Source organism: Salmo trutta, chromosome 9 (genome assembly GCF_901001165.1).
Source record: "Salmo trutta chromosome 9, fSalTru1.1, whole genome shotgun sequence".
NCBI lineage: Eukaryota > Metazoa > Chordata > Actinopteri > Salmoniformes > Salmonidae > Salmo > Salmo trutta.
In genome coordinates, this window is record NC_042965.1 from 17,863,082 (window position 1) to 17,884,425 (window position 21,344).

The following is a 21,344-nucleotide window of genomic DNA, read 5'->3' on the forward strand; positions in this document are numbered from 1 at the left end:
TATGTTAGAATGCACAGTCATGTTCATAGAATCTCAGACATAAATTACTGCAGTTTAAGAACATCCATAGAACATACTATATGCCAGGGAAACTGAATATCATACACTCAGAAATTGTATTATTCTGCTGTAGGTAAAAAGCACAAAAGGGGACATTTTTGCACATGTTGTGGTCTTGTGAAGGCTGGCTGAATTTTGTCAAAGAGTATGCTCTTTTATCTCAGCATGTCTACAGATTCTCCCTTCTCCCTGTTTGCTTGGAATTGTTGATACTGGACACTGTTATCAGAAGAAACTGTCTAACCTAGCATTTACAGTGGCTAATAAATACATTGTCAGTAATTGGAAGGATGGTTATCCTGCCACAATGTATGGAAGAAATGTCAAGTTATGTACAGCATCACTAGATTTGTTTTAAGATTAAGGGTATACTGTGCAACTTTCATAAGGTTTGGATGCCTTATATGGAATACTGTTAGACAAAAGGAGTCTGTATTGAAAACATGCCCATGTCAGGGGAGATACCTAAATCTGTACTTTGGTCTGATGAGTCCAAGTTTCATCATAGCGCTTCATGATTTTTGCGACTGCACTTGAAGAAACTTTCAAAGTTCTTGAAATTTTCCGGATTGACTGACCTTCATGTTTTAAATTAATGATGGACTGTCATTTCTCTTTGCTTATTTGAGCCTTTCTTTCCATAATATGGACTTAGGGCTATCTTCTGTATACCACCCCTACCTTGTCACAACACAATTGATTGGCTCAAACTCATTAACAAGGCACACTGTTAATTGAAATTCATTCCAGGTGACTACCTCATGAAGCTGGTTGAGAGAATGCCAAGTGTGCAAACCTGTCATCAAGGCTAAGGGTGGGTACTTTGAAGAATCTAAAATATATCTTGATTTGTTTAACACTTTTATGGTAACTACATGATTCCACGTGTTATTTCATAGTTTTGATGTCTTCACTATTATTCTACAATGTAGAAAATAGGAAAAATAAAGAAAAACCTTGGAATGAGTAGGTGTGTCCAAACTTTTGACTAATATATATGTTTATGCCCCCCCACTTCTAAAACCAAAGCTGCGCCTCTATTTTATGACCACCAAAACTAAACCAGTATCTGCTAGCACAATAACTGTTAGAGACACATCATTTTGTTGAATTTTTTTATGTTTAAAACCATTTACGTCAACACCGATGGGATTCAATGCCGTCAGGAATAAGTACCCCAAAATCCCAGTAGCCTACAAAACATACATGGTCAACAGTTTATCACTAGATGGTAGGGGAGGGAGGGCAATGACCGTGCTAAACTTCAGAAATAAAAACAAACACTATAGGAAACCTCTCCATCTGCAATTCACTTACATCACATACAAGCTTGGCATAATGACCTATACCTAAACAAGGCAAGGAGGAGGAAAGAATACAATGCTATACAGAAAACTGATCAGATAAGGAGCCTACTGTAAAAGGTCCCTACTGTACCTTTCACACAGTGAGTGCTTAGTGAGTAGTTAACTAGCATTGCCCATACCCTGATGAGTGGCACTAACAGTGGGGTCTAATGTGAATAGGTAAGAGGGTAACGAGAGTGATGATGGAGCACCTGTTAAAAGTGGCTCCCATCGTCAACACTCACAGAGCTACAAGGAGATGCTATTCTAATGTCTCCAACAATAAGGACAGGAGTCAAACCACATAATCGGCACACTGTAAATAATGGATTTCATAGCTTTTTTCACTGGATCTCAAAGCACCACTTGTACTAGCTTTGTCACTGACAGTGCTTAAGATATATTTTTCATAAATACATGGTTCATATAGTGTGCAATCAATCAATACTTTACAGAATAGGCAGGCAAGTGATATTGAACAAACATTCTGAAAAATAACTAAAACAAACATCTAATACAAATCAACATTTTCACAGATTCACCTTTTGCACTTTAGCAGATAGAAAATGAAGACCTGTGACGTATGAGACCATGATGGAGGAATGGTAAGAGCTAACCCCGCTTCCCCCATAAAGTGGTTTTCACAAAGCTTGAATTTGTGTGGTTGAGTGGAAAAAGTAGGCACCACAATCTGCACATACACAGCATTGATCAAATAGCACCAGAGAGGTTGTTCGGGGCAACCTTCTATCCAGCATGGCTGTCAGTGTCATTAGAAATAAACAGCAGTGTGATTATAGGAAGCCTGGTGTCTTGGCGAGCTTTAACTTTGGACAGCTAGAGAAGAGAAGAAAAAGGATGAAATAAGAGGCAAAATGTCTCTCGTCTGGTTTTTTTTGCCGAAGGTTCTCCCTGCTGTCATGTATTGTGCATGCTTTGTGTCAAAGGTGTTCTGAGTGAGGAGATGAATGGTTTAACCCTACAATACTTTCACCTTTGACTTCTGTGCATTCCATCAGCAAACAAGCTAAGATCTAATAGTCAATATTTCAGAGATTACAGTAGTGTTTTAGCTCTAGACACGATTGAAAATGTAGAATATTAACAACAAAAATATTACAACAATACAAAAAGTGCAGCAATGAGAAAGGAAGATTAAAGTAAATTTGTTCAGCTGAAACTTCTGTGGTAATGCTGGCCAGAAAGACTGGGAGGATAATACCTAGAACTCACAGCTGTTTAAAGTCATTCAAATACTGCAAACTGACAGAGAGGTTAAACGGTATTCTCAGTTACTTAAACAACACTACTCTAAAGCCTCAAAAATATGCCAAATGCAAGAAACCATTCCATTCACTTACAGGATGGAAGGAAAACAATAAAGACGTATTTTAATAAAAAACGCCACGCGTTTTTGACAATGATTTAATTCAGCGTCTCCGCAGTTCATAACGACATTTATCACTTCGTGGAAACAATGCGTGTCAAGGCCCATTAAATAGCAGATACATCAAATGCCACGACTGCAATCCACAGTTCCTCTTGTACAATTAAAAGCCAAAATGTAAACAAAGCCCAAACTTTAATTGGATATAAATATATGTCACAAAACAGTAAAACATCAAGCGCTGTCTAAATTCACTTGACTCTTCCTTTTAAAAATAAATAAAAATGAAGATGGCATATAGGTCATACAAAACAAAACATTGAGTGCTCTCTTTTTTTCTTTGAATGAGGTGACAGAGTTGTTAAATATGGATGAAGATGAAGTGTTTTTGACCAGGGTGCAGTTGAGTCAGGGAGAAGGATCACATTAGAGGAAGTGCCCTCCGTTGGTTGGGATGGTTTGTCTGGGAGTTGGGGTGGATTCTCCCGCTCATCTCCTCTCTGGCTCAGCTGACAGGAGAGCTTAACCCAGGCTGGTGATGTTCGACCTCCCACCAGGGGGCGCCGCGATGCGCTGGGTGTTGCGGCGAGGAATATTATCATCAACTTGTGCACCTGGGCATGAGAGATAGAGAGAGAAAAAGTCTAATCTTAAAGGGGATTTGAATGAGACATCGCTCTGATTTCCCTGACAAAAAAACAACATGATAAGTTGTTTATTTGTAACAGATTAAATATATTGTAAAATTGCAGACCAAATGATAATACTGGAGTGCCTACAGTTGTGGCCAAAAGTTTTGAGAAAGACACAAATATTAATTTTCAGTCTGCTGCCTCAGTTTGTATGATGGCAATTTGCATATACTCCAGAATGTTATGAAGAGTGATCAGATGAATTGCAATTAATTGCAAAGTCCCTCTTTGCAATGCAAATTAACTGATTCACAAAAAAAAACATTTCCACTGCATTTCAGCCCATTTCAACCCTGCCACAAAAGGACCAGCTGACATCATGTCAGTGATTCTCTCATTAACACAGGTGTGAGTGTTGAGGAGGACAAGGCTGGAGATCACTCTGTCATGCTGATTAAGTTTGAATAAGAGATTGGAAGCTTCAAAAGGAGGGTGGTGCTTGGAATTATTGTTCTTCCTCTGTCAACCATGGTTACCTGCAAGGAAACACGTGCCGTCATCATTGCTTTGCACAAAAAGGGCTTCACAGGCAAGGATATTGCTGCCAGTAAGATTGCACCTAAATCAACCATTTATCGGATAATCAAGAACTTCAAGGAGAGCGGTTCAAATGTTGTGAAGAAGGCTTCAGGGCCCCCAAGAAAGTCCAGTAAGTGCCAGGACCGTCTCCTAAAGTTGATTCAGCTGCGAGATCGGGGCACCACCAGTACAGAGCTTGCTCAGGAATGGCAGCAGGCAGGTGTGAGTGCATCTGCACGTACAGTGAGGTGAAGACTTTTGGAGGATGGCCTGGTGTCAAGAAGGGCAGCAAAGAAGCCACTTCTCTTCAGGAAAAACATCAGGGACCGACTGATATTCTGCAAAAGGTGCAGGGATTGGACTGCTGAGGACTGGGGTAAAGTCATTTTCTCTGATTTTTTGGGGCATCCGGAAAAAAGCTTGTCTGGAGAAGACAAGGTGAGCGCTACCATCAGTCCTGTGTCATGCCAACGGTAAAGCATCCTGAGACCATTCATGTGTGGGGTTGCTTCTCAGCCAAGGGAGTGGGCTCACTCACAATTTTGCCTAAGAACACAGCCATGAATAAAGAATGGTACCAACACATCCTCCGAGAGCAACTTCTCCCAACCATCCAGGAACAGTTTGGTGACGAACAATGCCTTTTCCAGCATGATGGAGGACCTTGCCATAAGGCAAAGTGATAACTAAGTGGCTCGGGGAACAAAACATCGATATTTTGGGTCCATGGCCAGGAAACTCCCCAGACCTTAATCCCATTGAGAACTTGTGGTCAAACCTCAAGAGGCGGGTGGACAAACAAAAACCCACAAATTCTGACAAACTCCAAGCATTGATTATGCAAGAATGGGCTGCCATCAGTCAGGATGTGGCCTAGAAGTTAATTGACAGCATGCCAGGGCTGATTGCAAAGGTCTTGAAAAAGAAGGGTCAACACTGCAAATATTGACTCTTTGCATCAACTTCATGTAATTGTCAATAAAAGCCTTTGACACTTATGAAAAGGTTGTAATTATACTTCAGTATTCCATAGTAACATCTGACAAAAATATCTAAGGACACTGAAGCAGCAAACTTTGTGAAAATTAATATTTGTGTCATTCTCAAAACGTTTGGCCACGACTATACATGTCTTAGTATTATGCTATTCCTACTGATGTTCCATGTAAGAGCTGTGAGAGACATTTTGAGCTGTACTCACCAGACAGGCTGAAGCCAGACTGGTGCAGGTTGCGGACTGGCTGAGGACCCTGCTGATGCTGTTGCTGCTGCTGCTGCAGCTTGGCTGGAGAGGTCTTCACCGAGGTGACCGGAGTCATGACCTTAGGGGTCACATTCTCACACACCGGCCCGTCATAGAGACCCCTGGGGACCCCCCTTAGCTCCGTCAGCTTGGAGGAGACAAACAGACAAGATGACAGCATCAGTTTGTCTGTTCTAGTTCTGCGATCATCACTGTCAGTGGGAATGGTCATAAACAATCAACAATCTATTCTGTGTCAATTTCACAGCACTATAGACTCACCCTGCTGCGAGCCTTTATTCTCTTGTAGACATGGTCAGGGAAGGGCTTGCGGCTCACATAGCGCCCACATCCCTCAGTGGTATGGAGGTCGCCCTCTTCCAACACGATTTTGCCCTGGCTGATCACCACCAGGGGAGCTCCACGCACCTCAATGCCCTCAAAGATATTATAGTCCACAGCCTGCAGAAGAACAGCTCTGATGAGCAGTGACAAATAGACTGACACTGTACAAGAGGGCAAATAACATAGAAAGACAACACCAAGACTGCTTTCACATGCACACAACAACACATTTAAACACGTTGCGGCCAAATATGAACTTCCGTCTGGGCTTTAGTCTTTCAATGACTTGTGCCAGCATGGTGATGGCCATCAATCACATCAACACAGACGTCCAGAGAGAGACTGACTCACTGTTACACAGTGAGTCACTGACATTCAGCTGACATCTTAATGGGAAACTAGTGCTAATGTAGCCAGCTAGCTCCTCTAAATGAAGAGTAGTGATGACTCAGTAAAAAAAGATACAAAAAAAATACAAATCGTTTTTCACAGCAGATAGGTGCATTGAAATGTGACGTTTTACAGGGTCAGACATAGCAGTACAGAGCCCCGGACCAAATGATAGTTAAGTGCATTGCTCAAGGGCACATCAACAGATATTTCACCTTGTCGGCTCGAGGATTCAAACGCTCTAACAGCTAGGCTACCAAACAGTCTGCATGAGGTGTTCTATGACAAGTCATTTCAGGTGAGTAGATTTTTACTTGTTAGGTTGTATCAAAGCTTTGTTGGTAAAAGAGCTTCAATGTTTCATATGAAAATGAGTCCTACATACAGTAGGTAGTAGGTGCGACTAAAACCATGTATAAATACCATGTATAAATACAGTGTGGGTTGGCCAGGCTCTTACCACGTTGTGGCTCTTGGCAGAGATGATCCTGCTGACGTCTGGGTCCCAGAGGACCAGGTCGGCGTCAGAGCCCACTGCGACGCGCCCCTTACGGGGGTACAGGTTGAAGATCTTAGCTGCGTTGGTGCTGGTCACAGCCACAAACTGGTTCTCGTCCATTTTTCCAGTCACCTAAGGGAATCGGAAGACAAGGCGCTGTCACTTCCTTTCTAACAAAACAGCTGCAAACATTCACGACCAACTGAGACAACCGCTTGATGATATGAATAACTGTGGCACAAACAGGGAAAGTAGATTGATTGTTAATACCACAATATCGGTGTCTATTTACAATAACAGGATACATTTAAAAGAAGCATGTGTGATTGGGGCATGTTTGATTGTAGGAAACCCGGCAGAAAAGTCAGTAGTGTGCCTCACCACACACTTGTCCCAGACGAGGGAGAGTCTCTCCTCAGTGCCGTTGGTGCCCTCTGGGATGAGGGTGAAGTTGTCTTTACCCACGGCACGCTGGGAGGTGTGGAATGTGCAATGAGCACTACCAGTCACCTGCAGGTCACCACTGGAAAGGAACAAAGGATGGAGGGGAAGAGGGAGAGAGACTACTGACAGGTCTTATGTTTGATGTTTTTGTCTTGAGTGATATGACTTTCCAGGAGGCTAGGATGACATACCGCCCTCTGGTGGAAGATGTGTGTAAGTAACACATGATTACTGCATAGCTCTGTGTTGAGTAGAGGTACATAGTGTAAATGATGCACCTACCAGGAGAGCAGTGAGTTGAGATAGTCGGGGGTGGTGGGGTCAGGGCTGAGGGGTGGAGAGGTGATGAAGGCAGCTGCCTTGGCCCAGTTCTTACTCCAGTAGTGGGTGCCGTCCGTGCCCAGGCTGGCAGAGATGGGCTCTCCATACACCACGGCGCCTAGAGTACCACAGAAACACAGCAAAACACAAGGTCAGCATGGCAGGGAGTCAGTGTTCTATACACCTCAGAGTGCTCGTGCCCTGTCTCCAAGACAGGACTGATTTACAAGTGGAATAATTTATGTGGGATTTGACATTTAGTGTATCTATAACCACAGAGAGCAATCAATACAAAAGCTTTTTGCAGTAGTCCATCACCACACTTCTTTCTCCTTTTTTTTAGTACCCTTTTTCCTGGCCAGGGCGATGACGTCAGCAGCACTCTTGCTCATCACCTTGGTGATGTACAGGGGGCAGTTGGTCTGATTGGCCACAGTGACTGACCGGTTGACTGCCTCTGCCTCCACCTACACACCAGACAGACACAGAGAGAGGGATTTCAGTCCCAACAGACCAGACTCAGTGACCTTCATGTTGAGTTACAGACTAGCTTTAATGCTTGTAGGCATTCTGGAAGAAGCAAGCATAGAAAGAACACTCAGACACTTCACTCTCTCATTTACCTTACATCTGTAGTGAATTCTGTTAATATCATACAGCCTCTTCCCTAACGTCCATGTAAAGCAACCAAAAGGCACACATCAAATACAAGCAGAAGGCTGATAGGAGCGCAGGACTTGGCCAGAGGTCATACCTCCTCCGGACGGCTCAGTACGTGACCCTCAGGGCCAGTGATGCCCAGCTCCAGGATCCTGCACTGCTCCTGCAAACACATCAGACAACAGCTTTAAAAATATATATATATCATTTATTGTCACATACAACAAAACTGTGAAATGTGTTGTTTTACAGGGTCAGCCATAGTAGTACGGCACCCCTAGAACAACCTAGGGATAAGTGCTTTGCTCAGTGGTATATCATCCTATTTTTCACCTCGGGTATTCGAACCTTTCAGCTACAGGTGCAACGCTCTAACCCTTAGGCTACCTGCGCTTGGCCAGCGAAGAAGGCAAGCTGGGACAAGGTAATAGGGTTTATTAGAGGTTCTGTTACCTGGGCAATGATGTCCCCGTTCTCTGCGTGCACCTGAGCGATGGCACCCAGGTCTCTGATGACACCGAACACCTCGTACATCTACAGGAGGAAAGCAGCCGGTCACACACAGGGCAGGGAACCAGAGGCTTTAGCAATGAGGACATTTACAAGACTGGAGATCTCTTTATCAGAGCAACACGTGTTGGGTGAGAATCAGAATCAGAAGGACAGCGCTAAATGCACTGATTAGTTCATTTACTCCACTTCTCCTTTTAGCTTGGACCACTTTGTTCAACTCGGAACTCACACGGCAATCAACTAGGGATTCACAGCTGCAATAGGCCACAGGAAACGGTCAGGCAATCTTTCAGCACGTGTTGCAAGAGTCATCCCCAGTGTCAGTCCTAAACACTAACCAGCCTGTGCTGAGTGGGAAAACTCAATACTGGCCCATAACAAAGCTCTCACAGAAAGACATGAGGCACATGGGGAGAGATCATTCACCCCACAGACAGACAATCCTTTACCTAGCATTCAGAAAGCAGTAGACTTTCCAGAAGAGGTGAAGAGGTCTTCAATAATCTCTGACTTTTTGGAGCAGTGACGTGCCGTAGCAAGCAAGCAGGCGTAACTTGGAACACTCGTGCAAATCTCTCATTTTACGTCAACAACTACTTTTTACGCCTGCTAATCTATAGTTAGGATTCAGCCTTCAAAAGAGTTTATCAGAAATGTAATACAGAATATAATTCTGTCATGCAATTTAGCTACACAAAGTGCAATGCAATCATTACTTTAAAAAGGCACAAGCCTCCAGAAATGTTGACTCCATCCGTCGCCAGTAAATCATACCAATCTGAAATGCTTCAAATCGTACCTGGGAGTCGGAAAGTTGGAAAACATCCTTATAAGCCAAATAGACCAGGAAAGAGTTGACACCTAAAGATAGAAAACTTATGAGCAATAGTAGCAATAAAAGGTTAGAAAAGGGAAAGGAAAGGACAGTCACAGGAAGGAAATAAACCACAAAGAGTCTTAGTAGAAGTAATAACTGCCCCAATCCCCTGACATGAGTGAATGTAGGGAGAATGGGTTGTGTAATTGTGTTAGTGGCGTACCGTGGTCCTTCACCAGGCTCTCCATCTCCTCCTGCATGCCCTGGTGCCAGTTAGTGATGTCCACATGCAGAGAGTAGTCACAGCAGGACTTGCTGTCGGCCCATTCCCTCCACTGGTTGAACGCTGCCAGCAGGCTCACACCAGGTTCTGGAACCACATGATCAACTACACACACAGACACACACACACACACACACACCATTGAAAACACACTAGCAGTAACATTATCACATTTTACAGAGGCCAGATATATTAAAAATCATGAGACAACATGGACATCTGGTATTTAGTATTTTATTTAGTAATTTATTAGGATCCCCAATTAGACCGCTGCCAAGGCAGTGGCTACTCCTCCTGGGGTCCAAACAGGAAACAAAGCACAACAAATAAAATACATAACACAATTAAAAATACAGTACAAAATATTGTCCCTGTCGTAAGGTGTTCTTTTATCTATTTTACTGTTAGCGGGGTGGCAGAGAGTTCCATGTAGTCATGACTTTTTAATACTGTGCATTTCCCAGCCTCTATTCTGGACCAGGGGACTGTGAAGAAACCTCTAGCTGCATGTCTTGTGTTGTACTGATGAGTGTCCGAAATGTGTGCAAACTGCTTGAACAGACAGTTCTGTACCTTTAACCCATCAACACCTCGCACAAAGACCAATAGTGATGCAGTCAATCTCTCCTCAAATCAACATGCGCGCAATGACGGACGGACATGCGCAGGCAGTCTGGTCAGCATGTTAGAGAGGCTTCCATTAAAGAAAACCCTCTGTTCTATTAGATAGGTAACTCCCAATCCATGATAAGGCAGAGAATGTAAATCCAGAACACCTACGTTTTGTCAGCAATAGGTTAAGATCAATGATATCAAAAGCTGCACTGAAATCTAACAAAACAGCTCCCACAATCTTATTATTATCAATTTCTTTCGGCCAATCATCAGTCATTTATGTCAGTTTCGAGCATGTTGAGTGCCCTTCCCTATAAGCATGCTGAAAGTCTGTTGTTTTCTGTAAAATAACATTGTATTTGGTCAAAAGCGATTTCCAAAAGTTTGCTAAACACTATTAACAGGCTGATTAATGGTTCAAACAGCCAACCAAGGGGTGATTTGCAATTATTTGACAGTGGAATGAACTTTGCATACCAACATCAGCAATTTAACATCTAGGATGTCAGTATCAAGTATCAGTAAGTCAGATTCTACCTAGACATCACATGTATTATGGGTTTCTGTCAAGTGTGCCAGTGGGGATGAAGCGTTTCATTAGTACATACTGATCATGGTGGATCCCCCAGCCAGAGCAGCTCGGGTGCCCTGGTAGAAGTCATCTGCTGACACCATGCCCCTGTCTGGCATCTGGAAGCGTGTGTGCACATCTATGCCCCCGGGCATCACCATGCGCCCATGGGCATCAATGATCTTCACCCCACCAGGTACAATCAGGTTCTCTCCAATTTGCCTGAGAGAAGGAGAAACGGATTGAGAGAAATGATCAAAGGGTATTACAAAAAAATATACAGATTTTCGTCATATAAACTCAGCAAGAAAAGAAACGTCTCACTGTCAACTGCGTTTATTTTCAGCAAACGTAACATGTGTAAATATTTGTATGAACATAACAAGATTCAACAACTGAGACATAAACTGAACAAGTTCCACAGACATGTGACTAACAGAAATGGAATAATGTGTCCCTGAACAAAGGGGGGGTCAAAAGTAACAAGCAGTATCTGGTGTGGCCACCAGATGCATTAAGTACTGCAGTGCATCTCCTCCTCATGAACTGCACCCGATTTGCCAGTTCTTGCTGTGAGATGTTACCCCACTCTTCCACCAAGGCACCTGCTAGTTCCTGGACATTTCCGGGGTTGGAATGGCCCTAGCCCTCACCCTCCGATCCAACAGGTCCCAGACGTGCTCAATGGGATTGAAATCCGGGATCTTCACTGGCCATGGCAGAACACTGACATTCCTGTCTTGCAGGAAATCACGCACGCTGGAGGGTCATGTCAGGATGAGCCTGCAGGAAGGGTACCACATGAGGGAGGAGGATGTCTTCCCTGTAACGCACAGCGTTGAGATTGCCTGCAATTACAACAAGCTCAGTCCGATGATGCTGTGACACACCGCCCCAGACCATGACAGACCCTCCACCTCCAAATCGATCCCGCTCCAGAGTACAGGCCTCGGTGTAACGCTCATTCCTTCAGCGATAAACGCAAACTCGAACCATCACCCCTGGTGAGACAAAACCGCGACTCGTCAGTGAAGAGCCCTTTTTGCCAGTCCTGTCTGGTCCAGAGATGGTGGGTTTGTGCCCATAGGCAACGTTGTTGCCGGTAATGTCTGGTGAGGACCTGCCTTACAACAGGCCTACAAGCCCTCAGTCCAGCCTCTCTCAGCCTATTGCGGACAGTATGAGCACTGATGGAGGGATTGTGTGTTCCTGGTGTAACTCAGGCAGTTGTTGTTGCCATCCTGTACCTGTCCCGCAGGTGTGATATTCGGATGTACCGATCCTGTGCAGGTGTTGTTACACGTGGTCTGCCACTGCGAGGACGATCAGCTGTCCGTCCTGTCTCCCTGTAGCGCTGTCTTAGGCATCTCACAGTATGGACATTGCAATTTATTGCCCTGGCAACATCTGCAGTCCTCATGCCTCCTTGCAGCAGGCCTAAGGCGCTTTCACGCAGATGAGCAGGGACCCTGTGCATCTTTCTTTTGGTATTTTTCAGAGTCAGTAGAAAGGCCTCTTTAATGTCCTAAGTTCTTATAACTTCGACCTTAATTGCCTACTGTCTGTAAGCTGTTAGTGTCTTAACGACCGTACCACAGGTACATGTTCATTAATTGTATATGGTTCATTGAACAAGCATGGGAAACAGTGTTAAAACCCTTTACAATGAAGATATGTGAAGTTATTTGGATTTTTACGAATTATGTTTGAAAGACAGGGTCCTGAAAAAGGGACATTTATTTTTTTGCTGAGTTTATATAACCAACAAAGGTGCAGGCAAGACAATGGCACTCTAACTAATAGGACTTACTTGATGACGCCATCCTCCATATAGATGTCAGCAAGGAAAGACTGGTCATCATTCACAATCTTCCCACCTTTGATTAGGAGACGATCACTCTGTGGGAAGAGACAGAATTTCATTTACATTTGACTTGATTGTGTTTATAGCTGTGAGCACCACAACCCATTGATTAAAAAGCATATTCCACATTTCATGGCAAATTTGTTCAAAGGTAAGCTAGCCAATACTCAACCCCGGCACATCCATCTGTCCAGGAGAGCTTTAACAGAATCACACTGAATAGAAGCACAGAGGCATTCCATGAGTAGCTAACGAACAAGCTGCACACAAGGATAGAATCCTCTCATTCCTGTATAGAACAGCACTAGGGCTTTGCCAAGACATGGTCATTGTCTTGTCTGCCAAGAAACCCCAAACAACAATGCATAAGCAGAGCTAAGTCAAAAACAAAGTAACACAACGGTATTCAAAAATGTAAGTTTGATTTGTTTACATGGAAAATTTCAAACAAAAGGAGACAGGTTTATGGCCACATCTTTCTTTCTTTGTCTCTTTCTGCAAAGTTTTCATAAGCAACTATTCTCAACCAGAGCTGTTTCTTTCTCTGTCAAACCAGTGATGCAGTTAACAGGGGAATTCCAACACATACTCATAACGTGTCTCCATATTACGTGAGTGCAAAGATTAGGCTAATGTCCCACAGAAAAGCCTTATTAAAGATACCACATCCATAATCTACTCAGACAGCACTCGGATTGTACATTTTTACTAGCCTAGGCAATATCTTTCATATAGAATCAGGCTTTATACATTAAGTCATTAGATACTCCACCCCGATCACAAACAGCTCAGATCATGGAGAATAGCTCAAATCAGAGGGGTAGCTTAGTTCAGTCTGAGATGCAGAGGAAAGTGCTGTGTAGACTAGAACATGGGTTAATGGAAGACCAAGAGCATGCACTTAAGCTGCAATACGCAACTTTTTGGGCGACCTGACCAAATTCATCTTTTACTTTTGGTTTTGTACACCAGCTTCAAACTGAAAATACAATATTTTTGGTTATTGAAAATATATTTCACAGCAGTTTAGATGGTACAATGATTCTCTACATTAGGCGAACTACACTGAACAAAAATATAAACGCAACATGCAACAATTTCACTGAGTTACAGTTCATAAGTAAAATCAGTGAACTGACAAATTCATTAGGCCCTAATCTATGGATATCACATGAATGGGAATACAGATATGCATCTGTTGGTCAGATACTTTTTTTTTTTAAAGGTAGGGGTGTGGATCAGAAAACCAGTCAGTATCTGGTGTGACCACCATTTGCCTCATGCAGCGTGACACATCTCCTTTGCATAGAGTTGAGCAGGCTGTTGATTGTGGCCTGTGGAATGTTGTCCCACTCTTCAATGGCTGTGCGAAGTTGCTGAATATTGGTGGGAACTAGAACACACTGTCATACATGTCGATCCAGAGCATCCCAAACATGCTCAATGGGTGACATGTCTGGTGAGTATGCAGGCCATGGAAGAACTGAGACATTTTCAGCTTACAGGAATTGTGTACAGACATGGGGCCGTGCATTATCATGCTAAAAACATGAAGTAATGGTGGCGGATGAATGGCATGACAATGGGCCTCAGGATCTCGTCATGGTTTCTCTGTGCATTCAAATTGCAATAAATATGCAATTGTGTTCATTGTCCGTAGCTTATGCCTGCCCATACCATAACCCCACCGCCACCATGGGGCATTCTGATGTCAACGTTGTGAACAGCAAACCGCTCGCCAACACAACGCCATACACTGTTTGCCATCTGCCTGGTACAGTTGAAACCGGGGTCCATCCGTGAAGAGCACACTTCTCTAGAGTGCCAGTGGCCATTGAAGGTGCGCATTTGCCCACTGAAGTTGGTTACAACGCCGAACTGCAGTCAGGTCTGGACCCTGATGAGAATGACGAGCACGCAAATGAGCTTCCCTGGGACGGTTTCTGACAGTTTTTGCAGAAATTCTGCAGTTGTGCAAACCCACAGTTTCATCAGCTGTCCGGGTTGCTGGTCTCAGATGCAGGTGAAGAAGCCGGATGTGGAGGTCCTGGGCTGGCATGGTTACACGTGTTCAGTGGTTGAGGCCAGTTGGAAGTACAGCCAAATTCTCTAAAACGACGTTGGAGGCGGCTTACGGTAGAGAAATGAACATTCAATTATCTGGCAACAGCTCTGGTGGACATTCCTGCAGTCAGCATGCCAATTGCGCGCTTCCTCAAAACTTGAGACATTTGTGGCATTGTGTTGTGTGACAAAACTGAACATTTTAGAGTGGACTTTTTGTCCCCAGCACAAGGTGCACCTATGTAATGATCATGCTGTTTAATCAGCTTCTTGATATGCCACACATGTGTAACATGGATGGATTACCTTGGCAAAGGAGAAATGCTCACTAACAGGGATGTAAACAAATGTGTGCACAAAATGTGAAAGAAATAAGCATTTTGTGCTTATGGAACATTTCTGGGATATTTTATTTCAGCTCATGAAACATGGGACCAACATTTTACATGTTGCGTTTATATTTTTGTTCAGTATATTACAATTTTAGCAACAAGGAAATGGAGGAGCAAATTCTGCACAATGCACCTTTAAGAGTAGGACAAATAATTCCATTTCCATCTAAGGAGAGCATGCTAGTGTACGCTCGGGCTGGCCTACTTCTCATCAGGCCTTCCTCGGTGAGTGTGGGCTGGGTAGCTACTGTAATGAGGCTGACAGAGGCTCTCTCCAGACTGCACAGCAGCCCACAAGATGTAGGATGTTAGAATCCCCTAGCTAGCACCCTGACCTGACCACTTCCACCTTCAGACAGTGACCTATAGCCAACCACTAATGCCGCAGAGACAAACCTTTAGACAAACCTCAGAATCTTAAAGGCAATCCAAAATGGCATTCTTCCATCATGATCTTACAGACTATTGTCAAGTGGGTCAATTGACATCAGATTATGCTACATTTCTGGACTCAAACTGGAATATTTTTAATAACAGGCCTGAATGCAGAGAATAAAGCACACTGGTTCCAACATCCTCTTTTATATGTCTTTGAAGAACCATGAGTGATCTTGTCTTACTTATCTTCCTCTGTTCATCATCCATAGTAATACCTGTATCTTTAATAGTCTTAGGAGATCTAGGCAAAACACTGATGTATTGTGTTTTAATCTATGTCTTGCCACTGCAGAGGCAGGTGATAACTGAAGCATCTTTTTATAAACCCCTCACAAACAGAATGACTTCATGAATCTCTGTCCCACCTAAAAGCACCACTGGAGGTAAACTATTTATTCAGAGAAATAAACATCCCTGAGATTGAAAGCCTCAAGGGCAAGCATATAATTGATTTATGTCATGGTAATGGTGTTAACAATTGGGCCCAGGGTATAATTGTGAAAAATCTGAGCAACTCCATGCTGTGTAAATGCTTGACACAGTGATGAAGTGAGAGGGAAATGAAATGCAACCACTCCACTGAATGGCATTTAAAACATGCATTATGACTAGTTAGGTAATGAAAATCCATATCCTCAGTTAAAAAGGCATCCTCCTGCCTCATGTACAGTGAGCCCAGCCCAGTAAAATGCTGAGCTGGATGGGCTCTGTGGATGAGTAATCTTTGTGACACGGAAATTATTCTGTACCAAACACTCTCCTGGAATTATTTAGGCTACAGCCATAGACTTCGCATCATTGTATGTGTCCCATTATGGTGTCTGTGAGAGCATGGGCAGAGCCATTAAAGCCATCTCCATTTTGAAGTAGTCAATTTTCTTATTCTGCTACTTCTATGAGTTTTGGGACGGCAGGTAGCTTAGTGGTTAGAGCGTTGGGCCAGTAACAGAAAGGTTGCTAGATCGAATCCCTAAGCTGACAAGTTAAAAATCTGTCGTTCTGCCCCTGAACAAGGCAGTTAACCTACTGTGCCTAGGCCGTCATTGTAGATAAGAATTTGTTCTTAACTGACTTTCCTAGTTAAAATAAATGAGTTGGCAAACAAACTGAAAGGGTGCACACTGCCACCTAGAGTGTGTTGTTTGAATAGGTATGAAGCCAAGGTTGGGAATTTACTGCACCCTGCCTGCAGTTATGGAATGTTTCCTCACTAGCATCATTTATTGGCTGATCCCTTCTGGTGACTTGGATGGAATTATGTGATCCTTCCTTAAAGAGATTCTCTGGTACTTTTGTATACATTTTAGCCAGTAGTTCTGAAAGTAGCGCTCACAAGCATAAAGTGGTCCCTGAAAATTGCGTACTACGTCACATATGTGCAGATATATGAACTATGTCACTGCTGTCTCTGCTGTGTGAAGGATGTGCATCTGGCTAGCTGTCACTCAAATGGCGAGGGGCTGAAGCTCATTGGTTGAACTCAAATTGCTAGGGGGCTGGCCCATGTAGGGGAAAATTTAGGGTAAATGGCACCGCACAGCTTCCAGAAAACAGTTGCTTTCAAACTAGGGATTTTGTGGCTAATTTAGGTAAAACACAGGGTTTCTATTAGCCGATAATAGCCGGCTTTTGGAAGATAAAAAAAAGAGAAAAGTCGCTAAAATTGGCGTCCGCGGATTGTCCGAGGGAAGGAAAAAAAACGGGTTTCGAAATAATGCTTTTTAACCTATTCATTGATGTAAATACATTCGACTGGTCATGCTTATTGGTCAATAGGTTAATAAGCATAATAGGAATTAAATTGGCGCATGTGTACAGTATATTCGTTAAGTATCTCATTTATCACACGTGTACAGCATGCAGATACAGAGGCTTTGAACTGAAAATCTGTCAGACAGATTCTCTTGTCCTTCTCGACAAGCTGACCAATAGAATAGGTCAACTTTTCTACTATTGGGGATAGTAGATTGACAAAGGCTAGTGATTTTGCTGTTCGTTACTCGTGTTGTTGGCTGAGAAAAAGTAAATGTGGCCCGTTTCTCTAGCATCTCCAATGTGCGCATCAGAATTTGGTAAGAAGGACCGCACATCATTGCATCCTCGACTTGCGTGTTCTGTTAATATGAATTATAGTAATCAAATGTGATTCTTTCATTCTGAGCTCTGTGGGAGGACTCCCTAATCAGGTTACGCACCCAATGCTAAAACTGGCTTTAGGGCACTACATTCCTCATCTATCTCTATGGCTACAGGTCAAATGTTTAGTAGGTCTAGGCATAGCCGTGGGAAGAAGGGATGCTGAGGGTGCTGCAGCACCCCCTGATAAAAAAATATAAAAACAATAAAAATAATAATTACTTTTCAGCAGAGTGGAGAAAACTACTCCTCAGCATACCTCCTCAGCCAAATCCATGTACATTACCTGCATCCCATAACTTATCTCTTTGCTTAGGTGGGGTGAGAGAGTAGCCTAGTTCATGCAAATAACAGGGCCCCCTTTTAAAGCCACACTGTCATCTGAAGGCTGCTGGAATTGAGCAGTTTGTATGCGATGCCTGAGATGTCATGGGTTTAGATAGGCCTCCTCCAGTTGTGAAGGAGATCAGACAGCTGCCTGAAAATAACACCCCTCCATGCTGCCCTTGCAGAAAAAAAATGGACAGCTATCAAGAACATTTTTATTTCAATAATGCATATATTTTAGAGAGGAACGCACACAAATGTGTGGTTTGTTATTTGATTCAAGCCCTTAAATGCCTAAATGTCATTACTGTATCTACTGTATATTGTGGCATATAGTCAAAAGCTAGGCCTTCACGATCACAGCAAAAAGCAAGGATGGATTTCATCCAATGACCTACTTTACAGAAATGTTTTTTGCCCTTTCAATTACTGTCCCCATCCCCAAATGTCATCATGGCAAATCAACCCTTTGCTGTCTAGGGTTGATAGGACGAATTGTTGTGACAAATACATATTATTTCAATTAATATATTTCCAAACAATTTGGAAAATAATGAGGCCTAGCTAAAAAATGCTATTGTTGTTGAGATTTTCCTCACATTTGATTTTATATGATGGTATCCCCAAGGTCTATAACTACAGTATTACCAATACTGCATTAAAAGTATAATATAATCCATCTGAATATAAGGAGGAAGAAGTACAAAATGTCCCAATCGTCTATTTCATTCCCTAAAACCGCCGCTAGGCTAAATCGTCTAACATGGTAGGATATGGAATGGCTGCAGAATAGGATGCACACAATAAAATGCGCGTCCCAATGAGTATTCCAATGACAAGAGCGAGCTACAATGCGTTCAATTTCTTATGACCAATTACCGTGCCTTTGTTTATTATAGCAGTGCAAGTGGTGACATTGCATTTGTACAAATGGACCCACTCCTCCTCAGACTATGCTGGCTGTAGCTAGCAAGCTAACTGTGTAATCCCCACTGCTAGCTTGTTCAGCCATGCATCGCCGGTCTAGATTTTACATACCATTTTGTAAAAGTATAAGCATTTAAAACACAATACTCACTGTAATGCGTGGGATATTTTTCTTTCCCTGGTACCCGGACATCTTAGCCGCGCGTTGTCAGCCTCCTCGATTATGGTAGTCACCTCACTTATGTTAACTAGACCGCTAGCAATGAAAGGAAAGGATGCTCAGATGTGTTGAGACCAGTCCACGCCCAGACAAAATTGCATCTGCAGCTATCGCCTGCAACAGAACCAATGACTAAATTCGTGAAATAACTCTATCCGTTCCAACGTCCAAAGAGGTTTTCTGAATGAACCTAAACGGTCTGACAGTCTTTCCTCACGTTCCAATGCTGAGCCAAGCCTGTCCAGACAGCCAGTCAGTCACCAAAAGGGAGAGAGAATATAACCGGTGGTGAGGGCCATGGCCACCGTGCATGCGCAACGCCCCACCCTGCTCCCATCTTCGCTCTCCAGCTCACCTGATTGATACCAGCAAGTCTGGAGCATGAGAGAAGTAGTAACACTGATGCTGATTTGACTTGCCTGAAACAATGCAAATTCCTTTATTCAGAAAGGACAAAGTCAAAAGGGTTGTGTGTTACGAATAACCCTAACCTGTATAATCAAGTTGTGCATGGTCAACATGAATGTTACTATGTTACTAATGTAGTGAGGAAAAGACCCACACACTGATGTTCCTATACCAACTCTATTGTGACAAGCTACTGTCAGGTTTAAAGTTAACACCACCTTTGATCGAAACCAATGTTGTGCTTATTTAGTAAGACATATTGGGTGTGGAAGCCTTATGGATTAAATGCTGTTATTTTTCACTAAACAATATGAAAGTGAAGTGCATGTTGATTTAATTCCTTAATAAAAAAAAAAGCTATTTCATTATTTCTTACAAATAAAATGAAACAAGAAGGCCATTCACTTGTATAGGCCCAGTTAGCGTGCCTAACACCTAACTCGAAGTCCTCCTGACTTCAGTCTGGAAAGGCTATTTTGATGTTGTCGGCCCGATGCATCGATAATGAAGAGGATGTGCTTTTTTACTGATTGGTTCTCTGTGTCTTTCTCACTCAAACACCAACATGTACAAGCACAAACAGCCCCGAGCGCCCCCTTCCAATACAACAGTTGGATTTTCAAATCCAAACAACTTGGTCTCAAACCCCAGGAAAGACACCCGATTAAACTAATTACCCCGTTAAAAGGTAGAGATCATCATAACAATCACACCATTGTAGTCTAATCGGGTGGGGATAAAATAATCACAACACATAACACCTACTTTAACCTAACTCCTACGGTTAGCCAATCAAAATGTCTGAAATCCCCAAACCCCTCCTCTGTTGCCATGGATTTACGATTTGTGGTTTTGACTAGATAGTGCCGGTTAACAATTTATGTCATAGTTGACTTTTAGTAGCAGGTTAGGATAATGCATGTAGCAGGTTAGGATACTTAGGTTATGGTTAGGAAAAGGTTAGGGTTAGCTAAAACGCTAAAAATCTACTTTTGACTTCAATTTGACATAAACTGTATCCCAGCTAGCCATGACTAGTATTTGTCCCTTTAATGGAGTATACAATAATCAATGGAAACATGAATGAGATGAACCAAGAGGGATCTCTTTTCTACAAAACATTGTTCCGGCATACACACAGACTTAAAAAAAAAACACTAAGAAATGTAAACATTAATTTAGTCACATTTCATGTTGAAGCTTAGAGGACAGATGCATCCAAATCCAGTACTTTTCTATTTACATAATAATTCCTCTAAACCTCAACATGAACTGCTCTGTAACGTGGTAAAAGGGGTAAATTGACATTGTTTATGCCTACATGACAGACAAAACGGCGGCATACCTTGCAACAATCTATAACCTTTCACAGATATTAAGATAAATGCTTAATGGTCCATTTTTTAAATGTATTTCTATTCAACCTTTATATAACTAGGCAAGTCAGTTAAGAACAAATTGTTATTTACAATGACGGCCTAGGAACAGTGGGTTAACTGCCTTATTCAGGGGCAGAATGACAGATTTTTACCTTGTCAGCTCGGGATTCAATCTAACAACCTTTCGGTTACTGGCCCATTTGACCCATATTATTGATTTTGTGCATCACTGTTTGAAAATATGGAGAGAAGGCACTGTTACATTTACCCAGTCCATGCTGTCTAGGTTCAATAACATCAGCCAATGAATAATGTGAGACCTCTGCACATGTCCTTGCTATTCTTTGTACTTTTCATGCATCCAGGTCAGCAATGTAAAGCCACCAAAAAGACACATTAACACTAATCTATCACCTACCTTCCTCTTCTGTTGACATGCATTTATAAGGAACTCACATATTAGCAAAGCATCAATCCTCTACTG

At 42.7% G+C, this 21,344-nt stretch overlaps 1 protein-coding gene across 1 annotated transcript; it reads right to left on the reverse strand.

The window, feature by feature from the left end:
- Nucleotides 1-1,161: 1,161 nt before the first annotated feature.
- On the reverse strand, nucleotides 1,162-19,406 carry LOC115200074 (dihydropyrimidinase-related protein 2). The gene is made up of 14 exons (XM_029762777.1): nucleotides 19,005-19,406; nucleotides 12,516-12,604; nucleotides 10,743-10,927; nucleotides 9,460-9,624; nucleotides 9,219-9,280; nucleotides 8,360-8,440; nucleotides 8,001-8,069; nucleotides 7,593-7,713; nucleotides 7,208-7,364; nucleotides 6,863-7,004; nucleotides 6,443-6,613; nucleotides 5,530-5,709; nucleotides 5,206-5,395; nucleotides 1,162-3,407 (listed from the first exon to the last, which is right to left on the reverse strand). Exons 1-14 carry the CDS (start codon nucleotides 19,044-19,046, stop codon nucleotides 3,316-3,318), a joined length of 1,746 nt encoding a protein of 581 aa, XP_029618637.1. The 5' UTR covers nucleotides 19,047-19,406; the 3' UTR covers nucleotides 1,162-3,315.
- Between the last annotated feature and the right edge of the window lie 1,938 nt (nucleotides 19,407-21,344).

Excerpts from the sequence above, each read along its gene's own strand:
- LOC115200074 (XM_029762777.1), bottom strand. The coding sequence starts at position 19,046 with ATGTCCGGGTACCAGGGAAAGAAAAATATCCCACGCATTACA. Across the intron at positions 12,605-19,004 it reads AAAATATCCCACGCATTACA|AGTGATCGTCTCCTAATCAA; the intron begins GTGAGTATTGTG and ends CTCTTCCCACAG. Across the intron at positions 5,710-6,442 it reads CTGCCAAGAGCCACAACGTG|GCTGTGGACTATAATATCTT; the intron begins GTAAGAGCCTGG and ends GTTCTTCTGCAG.